The sequence below is a fragment of the Suillus subalutaceus genome (genome assembly GCF_016647625.1).
Source record: "Suillus subalutaceus strain FC151 chromosome Unknown DFJ58scaffold_330, whole genome shotgun sequence".
In the NCBI taxonomy this organism is placed as follows: domain Eukaryota; kingdom Fungi; phylum Basidiomycota; class Agaricomycetes; order Boletales; family Suillaceae; genus Suillus; species Suillus subalutaceus.
Window position 1 is genome coordinate 1 of NW_024540579.1, and position 17433 is coordinate 17433.

Consider the following 17433-nt stretch of genomic DNA (forward strand, 5'->3'; position numbering starts at 1 on the left):
AAATATGAAGGAAACTTACTGGTTTTTATCGACACCCATTCTGATACCGACACCGGAAACCTCGTGGTGTCTGGCAATGCAGCGGATTCACGTTCGGTTCCAGTGCATGAGGTAAATGTTTGGGCGTCATACAATAATTGATGCAGATCATTATTACTGATTTCTACATAGCTGCTACACAACTATCTTGGCGATAACCTTCGAGTGGCCGCGCAACATATTGGTAAAATCAACAACACCACTGACGCTGGACCATTCATTCGTGGTATTGTGATTTCATCGTGTGGTTCTTCCGGGAGAATAACAGAGAGTGTCGACCGCTTGAAACGGTTGGTAGAAATGTCAGTGACCGCTTGAATGACTTTGTCTGACGTTGTAGCTGAAGACAAACGCACCAGGAATATCTTTGATTTCGTTTTCTCCTTTGCAGGGGTATCAACTGTGGATTCTCTTGTCGTCCCAGCACTCAGTCGCTTCGTTGAAAATGTGTTCGTGTACGACATGGGCATATGGGCAGCGCTAGAAGCGTCGTTTGGCCAAGATAAGCGTGCCCTGAACAGTACTCCCGTCATGCTGTCGTATGCAGAATATCAAAAGGTCGATGATCAGCAAAATACCAGGGAACGTGTTGTCAACACCCGGTTATTAGCCTATTCGAACTTCAAGGACGCAAGGCCGTGGGGCCTTGATATCTATCAATGTTCGAATCGTAGCTGTGGTACCAGGGCTCACAACATGGTGTTCCACGCTGATGGAAAGCAGTTCTATGGGCGAAAGTGGCTCCAGACATTGATGAAGACGAGGTGCTTGAAGTGCGGGGAGAAGCGCAGGAGCATACCAGCTCCGAAATGGATATATCAGTGTGATGGTGAAAACCTTGGGCGTGTCTGGTACAACTGGCCTCTCAGCATTTCTCAGCGAATGGAGATCGGGATCACGCATTGACGCTTGTTACAGTAGGCCAAACGATATGAGATCACTTAACCTTCTGTACCTGTATGTGTCATTTTCTATCAGTCATATAGACATCCATGTCGTTTACATCGTGCATCCATTCTCACAATTGTGATTTGTCATTTATATATTGAGCACGCTCCCATCATTAAAGTCATCAGGAACGCATGATATCAAAATACATGTCAGAAAGTGAATGATGATGTGATGTAATGTTCTAGCATGATAAAAACATATCGGTTTGCAAGATTTCTCAGCACGCAACACGTGTTTTGAGATGTTAATGACAGAGTCAGTCGCCTGACTAACTCATTGACTCAACATTGTTTCTGTACAATGAAATACAGCTTCATACAAAGTTATATAGAACTTGTGGCATGTCCGATGTTATGACAAATGTTGCACAAAAGTGACTTGGTAGCGATGTGCGCGTGGCGTGGGAAGGTCACGTGATGGTTGAAATGGTTGACTTTCAATTTTCGTTCTCTCTTTCCTTCTTCCCTCAACCTGTTTGCCTTGTCGTAGCTCCTTGTTGGAGCTCTGAGCTGTTGCTCGGACAAGGCATTCTTGGTTATTTTACATGTTGCGCGCCTTGTAAGGCCTCAGTCTGTTGTGACAGTCGCACGTTCGTTCTCTCCCACAACTCTCTCGTCCTCTTCCCACCTGTTTGTCTTGTCGTAGCTCCTTGTTGGAGCTCTGAGCTGTTGCTCGTACGAGACATTCTTGGTCATTCCACGCGTTGCGCGCCTTGTAGGGTGTTAGTCTGTTGTGACAGTCGCACGTTTGTTCTCTCCCACGACTCTCTCGTCCTCTTCCCACCTGTTTGCCTTGTCGTAGCTCCTTGTTGGAGCTCTGAGCTGTTGCCCGGACAAGGCATTCTCGGTCGTTTCATGTGTTGCGCGCCTGTGGAGTGTTAGTCTGTTGTCAAAGTCGCACCGTTTGTTCTCTCCCATAATTCTCTCGTCCTCTTCCCACCTGTTTGTCTTGTCGTAGCTCCTTGTTGGGGTCTTGAGCAGTTGCTCTGACAATGATGATGGGTTTTCACGTGTTGCGCACCTCGTCGGGTGTTAGGCTGTGGTGTCAGGTGTTTGTTTGCGGTGACAGTCGCACGTTGGATCTTTTGAACCACTGTTGGGGCATCGCATTCGTCGTTTCACACGACGTTCTATGTGATCCCATGTGTTTCGAGCTGTGAGTGTATAAGCTTCGTTACCGTCTCACGTCAGTTCTCTTGTATCACTCTTCGATTGTCTTCGTATCCTGTTCTCGTTGCTGTCATTCGTTGTTGTGACTCAAAGCTGTTACACCGATAATGAAGTTCTGCGGCCTTTGACTGATGTGCCTCTCCATGGTAGGTCGATGGGGTATTTAGCTGATAATGTAACCTTGGTGAATTCAATTTGAGTGGTCATCGCCTTCATGGTTGTATCCCCGTTGTCAACTTCACATCTTGTAGAATATCGAGTCTGTCTCATCAACTTACATCTCTCTGTATTATCCATTGTGCATTGAAAACATCATCCTTGATCAATTTTACAATACTCTAACTCGCACTAGTAGATTATCTTGCAAAACAGGCCCTGATATCAGATTTGCTTATCCCTCTGATGTCTAGTGATGATCCTCGCTAATACCTTGAATCCAGATTCATACTCAATGTCTGCGCCAGGGTGTGATGCCCGTAGCTTACATAGATATCGAGTCACAATGGAAAATGCTTTGAAAGAATTTTGATGCTTCTTCAGCAAAGGCCAGCGTCAGCTCAGTGTTGTGGATCACCATCGAATAGAAATATTTACCGATATGTATATCTCCAATGCTTCACTCAGAGATACTGCATCCGTCGAAGCACGCTTTGAAAGTTCGAGTAAGACATGTCGGGCCTAAGCATGCAGTTTAACAATATTAGGGCAATAATCGACTTCATTGTACTGCTCGTACCAAAGGTGATAATGTCATATCGCCGGCTTCTAATGCCTTGTTGCAATCATCCGCAACGTCTTGTAGCCAGTATTCGATCTTCATCAGCGATAGTGCTGCAAGCATGGGGGTATCCGACATTGACTTTTTCGATAGCCTACCCGCTATAAATCGCGCAACATCCACTAGTAGATCGTATTCAGTTGGCAAGTTGCTTTCGATGAACGCATCCCGGTGGGGATCGACAAGAAAGGAGTGAATCTATGAGCTCATATTGGTTAAGAATCCAAATGGGTGTATCAAAGTCTTACACATGGCTGAATATCTTTGTGATCCTTGCGTGACTCCTTGATCAGGTCATCTAAGGTGTAATGCACGGCTGGTGGAGCATTCCGCCTCTTTGACCTGGACCGTGGCTGTGAAACAGCAAATATTACAGGGCGCCCAGAGCCCCGCTGATTTACATTGACATCTTGCTCCGAGGGTGAATTTTCACGACGGCGTTGCTTCGCAAATTGTACACGACGTTTGGGCTCCTTGGGCTTCCGAGGTCTTAGCCGACCACGCAGGTCCATATGGTCGTCAGAACTTGAATCGTTGACGATATTGTTCTTTGTAGAGCTTCCTGGAGTCAAACGGTTCATCCAATCACCAGGAGTTATGCAAGGCGTTTCGACATCCCAAGTGAATGCCGCCGAGGAATCCTGATCATGACCTATCGATGTCGAGGAATTGTTAATGATATCCTGTATCAATGATATCAATGTATGAAGATGTTCCACTGCCTTGAAGAAAATCCTCGTACATCGCATTCCGTGTTGGGAACATCGTTGGAATATTGAAAACATGGAGAATCGGTATCTTGTACAGCAATGGCCAACGCATCTCGTTGATGCTTCATATTGTGATCCTCGGACTCTTCATCACATTGAATTGCACAATCAACAAACACCCTGGCCATGGTGAGACCACGAGAAGCACATTCAAAGAATTGCGCCATAGTTCGCCGTTCGACCGAAATGGTCTGCACGTTCTTTATGAATGTTGCCATTCCATGCACCTCGCTGTATTCTGCACAGGTGACATGATTCTCAGACCCGAAGTCCAAGACATGGTCCAGAGGGGTGTCTTCGTCAAGTCCATGAATCTCTCGCATCCTTACGACGATGTATGCAATAAACCACTGGGAAAGATCAATACGGATACTCGGTACCCCCATCGTACTAATAGCCCGCCTGCAGTATGACTGCTTGAATGCATGTGGAAACTTGCAAATGTACATCAGTTGCGATCAACTGAGAATAAAAACACGCACTGGCCTCAGGCCTGACTCTACGTGTTCAGCAGATTTTGGTGGTTCAATAGCCCCATCTGTACCAGTACAACCTCGATTTGATGTCGCAGTTTGGATCAGCTCTGAATGCTGACTCAGTGACTAGTGCATCGATATTAATGTGAAACTCCCAATTGCGTTCATGCGTGATCGTGGTTTTGGACATACCAGAGTATCTGAGATTGTAATAGATTCATCAAATGTATGTTCTCCATCCGTTGCATCAGCAGTACTAGATATTGCATTCAAATTTTCATCCACCGACCCGACTGGGTGATTAATATTGGTGTGCTACAGGAGTATGTATGTCATGATTGAATGGGCAAAGAGATCACAAGTGTGCGTACGGTGACATCTACTTCTAATGTCGGTTGTCTATCCGTGTCAATGTCGTGACTGGCTTGGGCGAATTCCGCAGCACTAGATGCATTCAAATTGTCATCCACCGACTCCACTGAGCGATCGATATTGCTCTGCTGCAAGAGTGTGCATGTCATGATTGAATAGGCAAGGGATCACAAGTGGGCGTACCATGACATCTACTTCTAATGGTGGTTGTCTATCCGTGTTAATGTCGTGACTGGCTTCCGAGCTGGCCGATTTCTGACCCTTGAGACCTGCGTCCATGGAAGTATCTACTGCATCTAGTAGATGCTGGATGTTCTCCTCGTACACAGAACCCTGAAATGCCCCACACAAATCGTATTCTTGACAGGTATTTGCGTGATAGGAGCCCCAATCAACTTCTCTACTAATTAGACAATGAATGTTATATATAGACGATAACTGACGCAGTGGTATGATATCCTTGCCCTCTCGGTTCTTGATAGATTTCAAGGTTATCTGATGATACATCTCCAGCTTCATACGACACTCGTTATGAAATCCACCAGCCCTGTGGTCCAACCATAGATAATAATCCATTGCCGGAGACCTGAACTCAGCATCAAGTGGATCTGGAGATCCTCGGGCATCCGACCAGAATGTGATGCGAACATTTTGGAGATAGTCCATTATTGATAGATAAGTGTCTCGAAGTTGTGTGGCGAGTGGATGCGATGACTCTGTCAGGTGAATTACGATCTTTCTGTAAAGTCCGAATTTTTTGTTGATTGCTCGAAGGGGAAGCCTATAGTGGGCCGCAACTGAGCAGCTCTGTGAGGACTTTCCAGAGACCGTGAACGAATACTCCCCATCAATATCTTTGATCGTTCCCTTCGATTTCATTAGCATCCCAACGCCGCGAGTGCTCCAATGACGGAATTTAAATGAGGGATCCATCGAACTGGGAGTCAAAGACCGTTTCGCGTAGTACAGGATAAATAATGTCTAACCTACACGATTTGATATCATTCCTTGCGTTGCCACATTCAGAACCGCTAAAATCGGATCATGTTCATTTCGGCTATTTAATCCCGTCAATATTATTACATAGAGCCATTATGGAATTATTATCAGATGAATTCAATGATCTGGACATGAACCTAAAGCCAACCTTCAAGGAACGTGTTATTGACAAATGTTAGACGTATTGACTGATGTATCGACGATAGAAGTCCTTAGCATAACACGTCTACACAACATGGACACTTATAATAGCTGAGACCCTCATAATCTAACGACTCAGCATCCATTAAGATATTCCTCCACTCCTCTGGAAGTTTACCATGAATCTTTCCATCGTGCAACATTGACTTCGCTCGCGCATAAATGGATCCATTACCAACCACCCCATATGGTCCGCCACGGCAAATTGGCAATGTCAACATCGCGAGGAACTCTTCATCCACATCAATATTACCGTAGACATCCGGTGAAATTGGTGCGGGATGTCGATCTACACGACGTTCGAGAGTGTCTAGGCACTCATCATTGAACCATTGTCTGCATTTCCTGCAGTATCGCTGGGCGATGCTGGGACAGTATAGCTCATGATCGCAATTGTTGCAGCGACACTGCGTTGCTCTTTGTGGGTTCTGTGATAGGAAATAAAATTTAAATTAATATAGAAGGATAATGTACGAGTCCATAGCCTTACATTGAGGTTGACACTACGAATGCGCACATCCTTTCTACTCTTCACAAATGTGATATTGATATTCCATCGATGGTAGAGAGTCTCGGGTGGGATTTCAAGTTGTGAGAGGTCGCCTTCATTGTAACTAAGAATCATGGCATGATCTGACATGGTATGAATTATAAGTAGGCAGTAAAATAAAAGGCACATACCCTCCACACATGTGATGTCCACAAATGATTTGTGGTCGCTGAGCACTAGCTCATAGTCACCCATGGATTGAGCAAGGCTGCGTTGTACAGGTCAGAATATTGCAAATGATGCAAATAACGAAGAATCGCACTTTACCCCAACATCCTCCAGGTCTACTTTTCTGTAAAACCACTGAATCTCTAGCCAGACATCCTTGGTCAGATCGTGTTAGCGGGTAGATACTGGTCATGCAATTCATACACTTACATGGGTTTGTCCTTGGGGTTTTAAGCAGATTTTCGTGATTTTTCCATACCAATAAGACATGATGGGCAGGCTGCCGTCTTTTTCCGCCACCGCCCTTGAATCATCAGGAAAAATTGTGATACTGAAGTGAGTAGAGTCAGCATGTTGACATCCAGATGTATCTTCATGTCGCACGTTTCCCCTACCCTGAGTATAATACGACCTAACTTAGGGGTGGAACACGACTCGTCATCCTTGTTGTAGACCCCTGTACAAAATATGAGGTTGGTCAGTCTCAAGGCATTGGTCAACAAGCCATCGCCTTGAACTGGATACATACATTCAATGGATCTACAAGTCCGTAGTCGACGCATATTTGGCGTATTGCCTTTCATCGGGGGGAGATTTCGACCATCAACATGTGAGGCAGAGCTGGTGATCGATAGACGATGAGACATGGAGAAAGTGAACGAGAATGCGAAAAACTAACTATGGCCTATCAAGGCTTGGAACTACAACATTAAAACATTTAAGAATATATTAAGGTTGCATTACTATAGGATACGAACACGTAAAGCCTGTCCGAAACTCGCGGATCACATGGTTAGGGATGCTCAATTCTAAAATGTTGTTGTCATTTGCAGGTCATAAGGGAGCCAAACTCATGCTAAGCGTCGCTAGACCTGTCCTAAACGGGAATTGTACCTAAACCTTAGGGCGCGCAGCGCCAACACTTGCAGTCTTAAGACGTGTCCTTAACCTCCGCAGTAGGACACGTTTTAAGGACACGTCTTAAGACTGCAAATGTTGACGCTGCGCACTGTAAGGTTTAGACAATTCCCAATTAGGACAGGTCTAGCGACGCTTAGCATGAGTTTGGCTCCCTTACAACCTGCAAACGACAACAACATTTTAGAATTGAGCATTCCTGTTGCATGATCGTCAGACCCTAGGATTACTGCAAAGGTTAAATGGCATGTCATAATTCAATCATGTGGATCGGCGGAGCTGAATAGCACATGCAAATGCAGCCAGTGCGGTGTATGATTTGACATAATTATGGGGTGGGGCCCACAGCTATTTAGATTTGCATCAGAAGCATGGAAGAAAATATATAATATGTGTCAACCGGTGGAATGGACATGAATCACTGGATCCGAAGTACTATGCAGTGTCGAGCGCATGGAGTGTTAGTAAATTAGGTCACCTGTATGTATTCAACCCTAAGGGGTAATTATTTGGGTTAATTATTTGCGTGAGCGATTAGCATCACGCAGAGATGGCAATGCATAGCTGGTATTCGTATTTTCATTCTACACGTACCTCAACTCTGTCAGTATCAACAGTGCAATGCATGGTGAGGATGGACTTGAAATTGTGGAGGAGATCTTTGCATGTGGCATCCTTGATTCCAGCCAAAAGAGAAAGAAAGGAGGAAGTTCTTTTCAACGTACAGCATCTGATGCAGGTGATGATGGGTGGAATACAGACACAGATATTGCTGGACTTCTGGTGGCCATAGAGAATTGTGGAATATTGGATGCTGGAGAGGACTCTGTAAAAGATAATAAGCGTCAGCGAGGAAGGCCAAGAAAGAAAGGGATGAAAGGTGCAGCAAATCGTGAGTCAACTATGTTCTCCTATATTCAAGTCAATCACAACTTGGTGCAGGCATCTCCAAAAAACAGGCATCTGGCACAGTTGATGTAGAACTATCAGCCGCTATGACCGAACATCATTCCCGCAACCCAATCATACGTGTTACAATAAGTCCAATCCCTGAAAATCGGCCCACAGACGCGAGTGCTGTCAAAGTACACAACAGTACCACAAAGACTCTTGGGACATATCAAGGCATATCTGTCACTGGATTGAATGATGAACATTCAGCAATGCATCACACGGAATCTATCCTACTTCAGACAAAGAAGAAAGCTCGTGGACGTCCGAAAAAGCGTGTGGTGGGTGGTCGCTCAGTGGGTTAGTCATGATGGAAACTATGAAGGCAATCCATCTGAACATGAAATTGGCAGGAAGATCTAGAACAAAAGTTGTAAGATTTTGTAGTGATGTTGATGTTTATGGTGATATCACGGGTGAGAACTGAAGCCCAATAGGCCCATTTCATTCAGCTATGTAGTAAATGACATTCACTTATCTTTGGGAATTTAGATTCACCAAACATAGGAGTCGATGATGAAGAGACCCAGACGAAGGCTCCAGAATCACCAATCATCCAATCACTATCACATGCTCCAGGCACGCCAACCATTGCTGACATTGCTTGTGAGTGGGTCACTACCAGGGAGATCAACGAGTTAATCACAGAGACAGCTAATGCAATGTCACGACCAATTCTTTGGATAGATGCATGGCACAATTTGAAAACACTCCAATTGGACGTGTGGCTTGATGCAACAGTGGTGAACTTTTATCTTTCAAAAGTCTGGTATGATGGGCTCGCCCGATCCAGGATGAGATATCTGGACATGTATGCTGCTATGGCTGTTGACTTATGCGACGCAGAGCTGGACCAAATAAGGACGCACTACTTCATCCCTCCACATGGTGCATGTCCCATAGTTCCTGTTGCGTTTGTCGTCCATCATTCTGCCCATTTCTTCATTGTCGTATTTGACTTTCAAGGACGTACGGCGCACATCCTTGGGCGCCATATTTCAGATGATGCCATGCACGTGGATGGGACCAATCCAGATGACTGGGAGGCATGGGCAGGGCCTGAATATTGGATGAGACTCGCAGCCCTTCATGGGTGGAGTGCCGGAGATCCTGCGGATGTTCGCATCAAAACTCGAGATTGGGAGCAAAATGGATTGGACTGTGGCCCTACAGCATGCTCCGTGCTGGAGCAAGTTCTAACAGCTGGACTGGATAGAGACGGGAATGTGCCGCCAATACACATACAATGCGGGCACATACTACGCATGAAAATATTCCGCATTGCTTCTGCGCAAATCCAAATCAGTTGCAGAGACTATATGATGCTCCTTGACAGGCCCGAAACACATCATATGTCCCATTATATTCCGGACGAGGAAGTTATTTCTGCTATACAGCGTGGACAGCATCCCAATACATGTGAAGGTCTCCTAGACACATTGGCTGCTTCAAGCGCAACATGCGAAGCATGCAGAAACCCCGCATTGATCCAGGCACCCGGTGACTGCTTTCTCGCCATTGAAAATTACCATGGATTCTCAAATGATGTTACCAATTCATTCGTGAATGAAGAGGTGCCTGAGCAACAGGGTCAGTCTACAATATTTCACTCGACAAGGCAGCACTATATACATTCCTGAACTTCTATCATAGAGTCATCATATGCCACACAGACAAGACAGCAGAGTCGTGGACAGAAACATGCAAAGCGTCCTGCTATCCGCGTTACTATCAGTCCTATTCCAGGATGCACAACAGGACCAGGAGCTGTGACACGTGCAAAGGTGTGGGGAACATCTGCGCATGCGACCAGAAGACATGGTAAAGTCTGTCAAAAAAGGCGATCAATATGTTCCTGTGTTAAAGGCATGTTGTCATTTAGCTACCATCTGCAGAGACGCTAACTGCTTGTTTGCAGGATCAAAGAAATCCATGCATCATTTGGACACTAGGGGCCAGCATGATAGCGATGAATTTGAGTACATTGCACATGAGAATCATTATGAAGATGAGGATGATGCAGGACAACGGGACTATGAGGGACGACCTGGTGAGAACAAAATACAATCTACTACATGATCTGATGGTTCGCAATGCAGACATATCTGGCAGGAGGCACCATGATGAAGAATATCATCCGACTCCACCTCCGCATGAGGCAAGACAGACATCAGTGGTGTGTGAAAGCGCACAAGTACACGAGATTGGGCACACCATGGAAGAGATTGCATGTGAGTTTATCTATAGATTGCATCACTATAGTATTTGTGAACCAAAGCTCACTCATAACAGCTCGCACCATGGCACGGCCATCTCGTTGGACTGCCGCAATGGAAGCATCCTCAACAATTGCTGTACACTCAGAACATATTGATGGTGCTGTGGCCAACTTCTATTTATTAGGAGTCTGGTATTCTGTATGGAACCAAACGAGGATGCGATTCATCGACATGATGGCAGCTGCGCCAATGAACCAGAATGATGACGACATAGAGATCATCAGGACAGATCATTACATCTCCTGTAATACTGGATGTCCTGTGGTTCCTGTCGGATTCATAGTAAACAATGGTGTCCAATTCCTCGCTGTAGTATTCGACTTCCAGAGGCGCAAGGCACATGTCCTGGGCTGCCATACGTCAGATGATGAAATGAATGTTGATGGAGAAGATCCGCACGACTGGCAAACATGGAATGGGCCAGAGTACTGGGATAGAGCTGCGACACTGCATGGGTGGGATTCAGGAGATCTCGACGACATTCAGGTACTGTCTTATGATTGGGGGCTAAGTGGAATAGACCGCAGCGCCACTGCATGCTCAGTGATGGAACAGACTATGATCTGTGGAATGGGAGAGGATGGAGCACTACCAGTGGATGTGTCAGAAATTCCATGTGGCCACACGTTGCGCATCAAAATCTTGCGTGTAGTCGCAGGTCATATCAAGGACAGCTACATCGACTACATGATGCTGCGAGAGAGCCCCCCATTGTGTTGGCAAGATGATACACCACCAGAAGAGGAGGACATGGATGCAGTACGCACTGGGAAGTATCATGCGGAATGTAACTCGATGCTCCGAACACTTGCTGTTGTCAGTGCGACATGCATGACATGCAAACGACCTCCAGTGCTGAATGAAAATCCTGCTGTTCATCTACCCATCCATAGGGATCCCGATATCAGCACCGAAGATAACGATGTGGAGGACATGGACACCCATGATGATGAAGACTTGGAGCTTGGTACAACACTGCCTCAGGATAGGAAGGCGAGGCTTTCCCAGATATTGAAAGCTACCAAGGAGATTTCTATGGCACGCGACCGTAACAGCGTAGTGCCACGTGCATTGGGAACTCATATTCCAGTAGAGCCAGAGCAGTCTGCCGAGGCATGTGGACAAGACGATTCCCAGCGGTCATCTGCTGCAAAAGCATCTCGAAAACGTGTCTCCAACTGGAATCTTGGCAGTATTAAACGATTTCCTCGTCCTACTGCACCACCTGCAATGGCCGCATACAAAGGCAGGCGATGGCTTCCAGATAACAGAACATTTGATGACTATGAAGGCGGACCAACAATAGAGATGCTGAGGCCCCCCAGCAATGTCCACCCTACCATGATATATCATTCAGCTCGAATGGAGCTTTCTGCAGCCTGGGCGACCTGGGTCGACCATGGGTACAGGATCAAGCCAAGCACATTTCAAATGTTCTACCAGTGTCGACCTCTTGACACAATGGAACACATCATGCCTATTGGAACATTGGATTCATATGACTCATCAATGCAGGTACCTGACCGAGTGACAGGCGCATATTCCCTAGACAGGACAGGGGCTCACAAGGGCAGCAGTGGTGTAAGAATCAGTGATGTTGTCATATTATCTGCTTCAGATATGATCAAATCAGCTGAACAGTATGATCCACCTCTGCAGGAACAATGCAGATATGGCCATGATCTGTTTGTGCGTGGGTGTACCAGTGGGTCAGACGGTGATGAAAGGCCGATATATGTGGATCTTGAGCTGGATGCAATTAGATTTGATGAAGATGATATATCGATCTCAGTGGATATCGACAGCATTATCTGGATGACGAAGACATTGAGATTGCGTGGGACCATCGGAGTCTACATGACACCTCCATTTCATTCCAAGCCTGGGATCTCGAAGCACAATCATGCGTATCTGGACCTCCTTATTCCGCAGTCAGAAGAGGATGCACATGAACCAGGAGGCAGGGCGGAATGGCTGTCTCTACGAGTTAAAATGGATTCCATCCCGCATCTATGCATCGGGCGCATCTCATCTGCGGCTTCCACCCTTAATGTGTACATTTTCTTCCCCCGCCTCAAGCATGATGATGCCATCAGTGGCAAAAAAGTGACTATAATACCTAATGAAGTCGAAGACATCTTTTGGGACCGAGTGTTGCTGCCATCCATCGGTGATTGTGCCGACATTAGCTGGCAGGCATACATGAAACAATCACTCCAGGAGGCCAGATACAAGAATAAGGGTGGATCTGGAACGACAGGTGGAAAGGGGACTCAAAAGATAATTCCATTGTCGAATGATGACTTTCTGGAGGTGCAGGTACGAATGCATGATCGAATAAAGGACGGCCACATGGAGCTGAGCATGTTTGGGTCGTGCTTCTTCGTGCTGGAGGGGAAGGGGATCAAGCTTATCACCAAGGATGGCCAGAGGGGGCGATTTCAGGGACCTGAAGACGCCCTGCTTCACAACCTACCTGACCTGGATTGGCACCACATGATGGACAGGACACATGGAGAATTACTGCTTGATGTTGGGGTGTCGTTTACACCACGCTCATCAGATGTTCCTGTGGTAGGACTTTGGAGATTGGATGCATTGGAGGCCTCCTTCGGAGCAGGGGGGTATAACAAAGGCCAGCTGCATCACCACAACACCCTCTCACGATATGGTGCGCTACAGGCCGAGATGCAGCGGGAGAGATGTCAGCAGACCCATGTAGCATTCCGGAGCGCATACAACCTATACTACGAAGCAGTCAGAACCACCAACAACCAGGTCAGCTTTGCAATGGACAGCGACGCCTACAAGACATCATCAAATTACATGACCGAATGCTTCAATATTGCAAGAGTGTTGACCGGTTCCAAGGGCAAAACCTATGGCGTGCGAGATGAATACAGGACAAGTGGGAAGGCTGCCAGACTCATTCTTGAGAGTGTAATGTCTAAGGTAAGCGACCCTCGCTCAAGAATTATGTTGCAGTGTTAATGATTGTGATTCAGGCAGAAGAGTATCTGAGATCCGATCCAGTGCTATGGATCCCATCTGAGGTGTGGTTTGGATTCCTGGCAAGACGGGTGCGTGAGGTTCAAAGGACACAGATCGCCATAGTGAGGAGACACCCGCCAAACCTTGGTATCCTCACAAGCATCCTCAATTACATGCTGCGCTCCACAACCTCCACCCCAATCGTGTTTGACTCTCATCTACGCGAATCCCTGGCTCTACTGGAGTATAGAAATGTTCTGGAGACTGCAGGAATGTTCTTCTTGCAGGAATTCGATCTCACCAATGATACCTGCCTTTATGATGTCCAACAGCAGGATGATATTACGGTGCTGGCTCTCATGGGTGCAAATACAAAGGTGCAGAGAGCTAGAACAGCAGCGAGGCTAGAGATTTCAAGAGCAGATGCAGAATTGGAGTCTGAGGAGTTTCCTCTTGGTCGGAGGCCTTCGTGGGCTCGACTAAAGTCAGCCATAGCCAGCTCTCCAGCAAACATTATGAAGCCTTGGGTGTGGCTTTCCAGACTCTCGCACGCACAACTGTCTGTGGGACGACTATTTGTGATGTGCACCAGGCACCTGTGGCTCATGCTCAAAGATGAGATCTTCCAGGGAATCAGGCCATGCCCAGCATCACTACAGGAAGCCATGAAATGCTGGACGATAACAAGCATCACCGACACCCTGGCTGCTGTGACCTTCGATGCATGCAATATTGGACTCCAGGACCATACAGGTGTGACCCCTGGACGTATGGGCCCAAGGTCTAAATCATTTGCACACCGGTTGTCCATCTTTTTCCCAAGTCATGAATCGCTCAAGAAGGGAGGCTCTCAGTGGTCTTCATTATGGACTGGAGAAGGATACATCGCAGAGTTTCATAGGTTGTTGAAAGGCATGGACGACGATGAGAAGACCCTCTTGCAAGATGGACTTGAAGATATATTTTCCAACCTTCACTGTCTTCCTGCAAGCACCACTGCAGCTGTATGGCGTGTCAAACAATCAGCCATAGTCTTCGTCACTAATCCCGCATTCTACAAAATTGAATGCTTAGGGAGAGCTGGTGAAAGTCGAAGAGGACCTGTTGTGCGCCGCCCAGTCAATGTAATCAAGGGAAAGCGCATTTTCACAGCGGACCTAATGGATGTCATGCCTTTCGATGCCCTTGGAGCTCTTAGAAAGCGGTCTGACAGGCAGAAACGCAGGGACCTTCATAAAAAACTAACCAAGGCAAACAAGCACAAGAGGGTCCCACCTCCCCCACGTTCCCGCACACGGAGTAGACCATTTCCTCTGTCTAGCCCCAAACCTGTATGTGATGATACAATGGATGTAGATGACTAGCACGTGATCCTTGTGCATCACATACGATAGTCAGCCATTTATATGTACTGTTAGCAAATGTATAGCCAATATTCTCTCTGATATGACCTGATTTCATAGACATAGCGAGCAATAATGTAAAAGTGAATTTATTTGTCACATCAATAATTTTTAGCGATAAAGGCAATAAAGCTAAGGTAAGTAAGACAATTGCATTTCTGCAGTCCAGTCCTTCCTGTTTCTTCCCAATATATTCAAATGCCTGGATATTGATGTACTAAACAAGCCACCAGGTCATCCTCATATAGAGACCAGAAGCCTTTCCTGGTAGGTCGGAGCACATTGTTCACGTGTTGCCACATTCCTGAGGTTATATTTGTATTTTTGCTGCTTACATGACGGGATATACAATTGCAAGGTGATCTGGGACAGTCATAGTTAGTCAATATCTTGGCTGTCCAGAAGCAAAAATAGTACGCACCACTTTGAACCACCTCTTCTCTCATCTTTAATTCATGTCCTTGATAGGGGTCACTGCAGTCTGTGATCTAATAGATGGATGCACATGTCCGGTGATAGAATGGACAACTATCCTGGATTACCTGGCTACAGGTTATATCTCCAAGGATATTGCCCTCTGTGGAACAGGTGGAAGAGGCAGGAAGTGACAGGCAGAAACGCAGGGACCTTCACAAGATATTAACCAAGGCAAACAAGCACAAGAGGGTCCCTCCTCCCCCGCGTCCCCGCACACAAAGCAGACCATTTCCTCTGTCTAGGCACCATGGCTCTGAATAGATGTAGACATGTAGTCCTTGATCTTTGGAAGTGAAGCATCATACAGCATTCTCGGGCATTCATGCACACTATCATTAACTGTATAGCCAATATTTACTATAATGTTACCTGATCTTACATTGGTCGCTCTCAGGACATTGGAACACAAAGAGAAAGAGGAGGAGGATGTCATATTGGACCAGGTAGGGCACTGTCAAATGTCTGTTTCATCACCAGACACATACATGCATCCATTATTGATGTAGTCCAAGTTATTGATCATGGAAAATGAATGTTCAAGAACATTGAATTCACTGGTTAGTAAAAGCAACATTTGTGAGTTACATTGAGTTATTTCATAGCATCCTCTAGTTATACCTTCTTCCACTAACCAAATAGCTTCTGGGGTATAATTTCATGACTTTACCATTCATACTGCTACTCATTCAGTTTCTTGTACCCTCTTTCTCTTTCCTACTACTCTACCCTGTAAGGCTTAATGTCACTTCCTTCTGCCTTCATTTTCACTACCTTTGCAATTATCACATTTCACCTGTTGTTGGTGGGAACAGTGATGAACAAGACAGGTGGATTCAAGGTCTGAGATCACTATTTTCACCTTTCTCCCATCTCACCTTCTGTTAGTGGGAACAGTAATGATATATCTAGCCAAGAAATAGAGTGAGAAATAAAAGGTGAGAAGAGGAGGTTGCTCTATTTCATAGAAATGTCATCACTGTTCCTACTAACAGAAGGTGAGATGTGAGAAAGATGAAGGTGGTATACTGTGGAGTATAAAAAATAGTGACTCTGATGGTGGACAGCCATCACATTTCTCTAGAATTGATGATACTGGAATTCCTGCTGTATAACAATGATGTTATCAATTGGCTATTGGTAGTCAATCACAGACCACAAAGATTCACAGGAGGCCTACCTGAATATGTGATCCAGACTTCAGACATCTAGTGATTTGATTGAACCAGTTGTCAAATGTCCATTCCATCACCGGACACGTGCATCCATCTATTATTGATGTTGTCCAAGTCATCAATCATGATCTGGATGTGCAATCCAGGTTACTTGACAGTCTGAACGCCCTGACGATACCAGGTGTGTGAGCCTGTAGGCACAACTCCCTACATCACATCTATTATTCTTGACTTACATATACTGGCAGTCACTATAGTTTTAACTTGTTCAATAAATAGACAAACTTATCTATGTGTCATAGCCAGTGGCTCATCTACTTACATAGGGTGCGAGGACAGAATTTTATGCCGGTTTCAGACATCTTTCTTGAAGTTTGAGTCACCCAGGTGTATAGAGAATCCAGTGACAAACATACAAGTATATCAAAGCAAAAACACAAGGCACATAAACATGATGGTCATTCTACCTCAAACACTTCAAGAAGCGAAATTTGTTGTTCATATCGGTGATAATATTAGACTCATGCAGGGTGACATCAACGGAAAATCATCCCAGAAGTGAAAATTAAAATACATGAGTGAGGGAGGGAGAAGCAAGAAAGAGAATTTTTTGGTTCAAGTTGACCGCATTTTTGCTTATATAATCATTGTCACATCAGGCCACAATAATAAAGCCACATCTTATCATAAGAAATATTCGATGAAACAGCACATTTTTGTGCATATGATCAGCGTCAATCAAACGAAAGCTATATATTGTAATTGGAAG

The 17433-nt window shown here is 45.6% G+C and overlaps 5 protein-coding genes across 5 annotated transcripts; 2 read left to right on the forward strand and 3 right to left on the reverse strand.

The window, feature by feature from the left end:
- Positions 1-261: 261 nt before the first annotated feature.
- On the forward strand, positions 262-945 carry DFJ58DRAFT_671746 (uncharacterized protein; the record flags this gene model as incomplete). The annotated part of the gene is made up of 2 exons (XM_041382986.1): positions 262-341; positions 399-945. Coding segments are annotated over 2 exons (627 nt in total), but the record flags the coding sequence as incomplete, so codon positions are not given.
- A 611-nt stretch (positions 946-1556) lies between these two features.
- Positions 1557-5221, reverse strand: DFJ58DRAFT_848588 (uncharacterized protein; the record flags this gene model as incomplete). Its single annotated transcript, XM_041393649.1, has 16 exons — positions 1557-1701; positions 1774-1857; positions 1891-1975; positions 2011-2082; positions 2260-2326; positions 2438-2476; positions 2589-2639; positions 2754-2837; positions 2896-3135; positions 3186-3290; positions 3339-3620; positions 3680-4141; positions 4190-4309; positions 4376-4498; positions 4555-4683; positions 4739-5221. The coding sequence occupies 16 exons, from the start codon at positions 5219-5221 to the stop codon at positions 1557-1559; spliced, it is 2571 nt and encodes an 856-aa protein (XP_041235243.1).
- Positions 5222-5764: 543 nt separating this feature from the next.
- On the reverse strand, positions 5765-7120 carry DFJ58DRAFT_875000 (uncharacterized protein; the record flags this gene model as incomplete). Its single annotated transcript, XM_041394411.1, has 7 exons — positions 5765-6183; positions 6246-6388; positions 6437-6513; positions 6568-6629; positions 6684-6804; positions 6858-6930; positions 7003-7120. The coding sequence occupies 7 exons, from the start codon at positions 7118-7120 to the stop codon at positions 5767-5769; spliced, it is 1011 nt and encodes a 336-aa protein (XP_041235244.1).
- Positions 7121-8995: 1875 nt separating this feature from the next.
- DFJ58DRAFT_671745 (uncharacterized protein) lies at positions 8996-14976 on the forward strand (the record flags this gene model as incomplete). Its single annotated transcript, XM_041382985.1, has 5 exons — positions 8996-9153; positions 10383-10603; positions 10851-11588; positions 11640-13605; positions 13644-14976. Coding segments are annotated over 5 exons (4416 nt in total), but the record flags the coding sequence as incomplete, so codon positions are not given.
- A 233-nt stretch (positions 14977-15209) lies between these two features.
- On the reverse strand, positions 15210-17026 carry DFJ58DRAFT_848591 (uncharacterized protein; the record flags this gene model as incomplete). The annotated part of the gene is made up of 11 exons (XM_041393650.1): positions 15210-15319; positions 15437-15503; positions 15558-15592; positions 15739-15831; positions 15872-15954; positions 15978-16046; positions 16368-16397; positions 16483-16517; positions 16670-16758; positions 16901-16915; positions 16987-17026. 11 exons carry the CDS (start codon positions 17024-17026, stop codon positions 15210-15212), a joined length of 666 nt encoding a protein of 221 aa, XP_041235246.1.
- Positions 17027-17433: the final 407 nt, after the last annotated feature.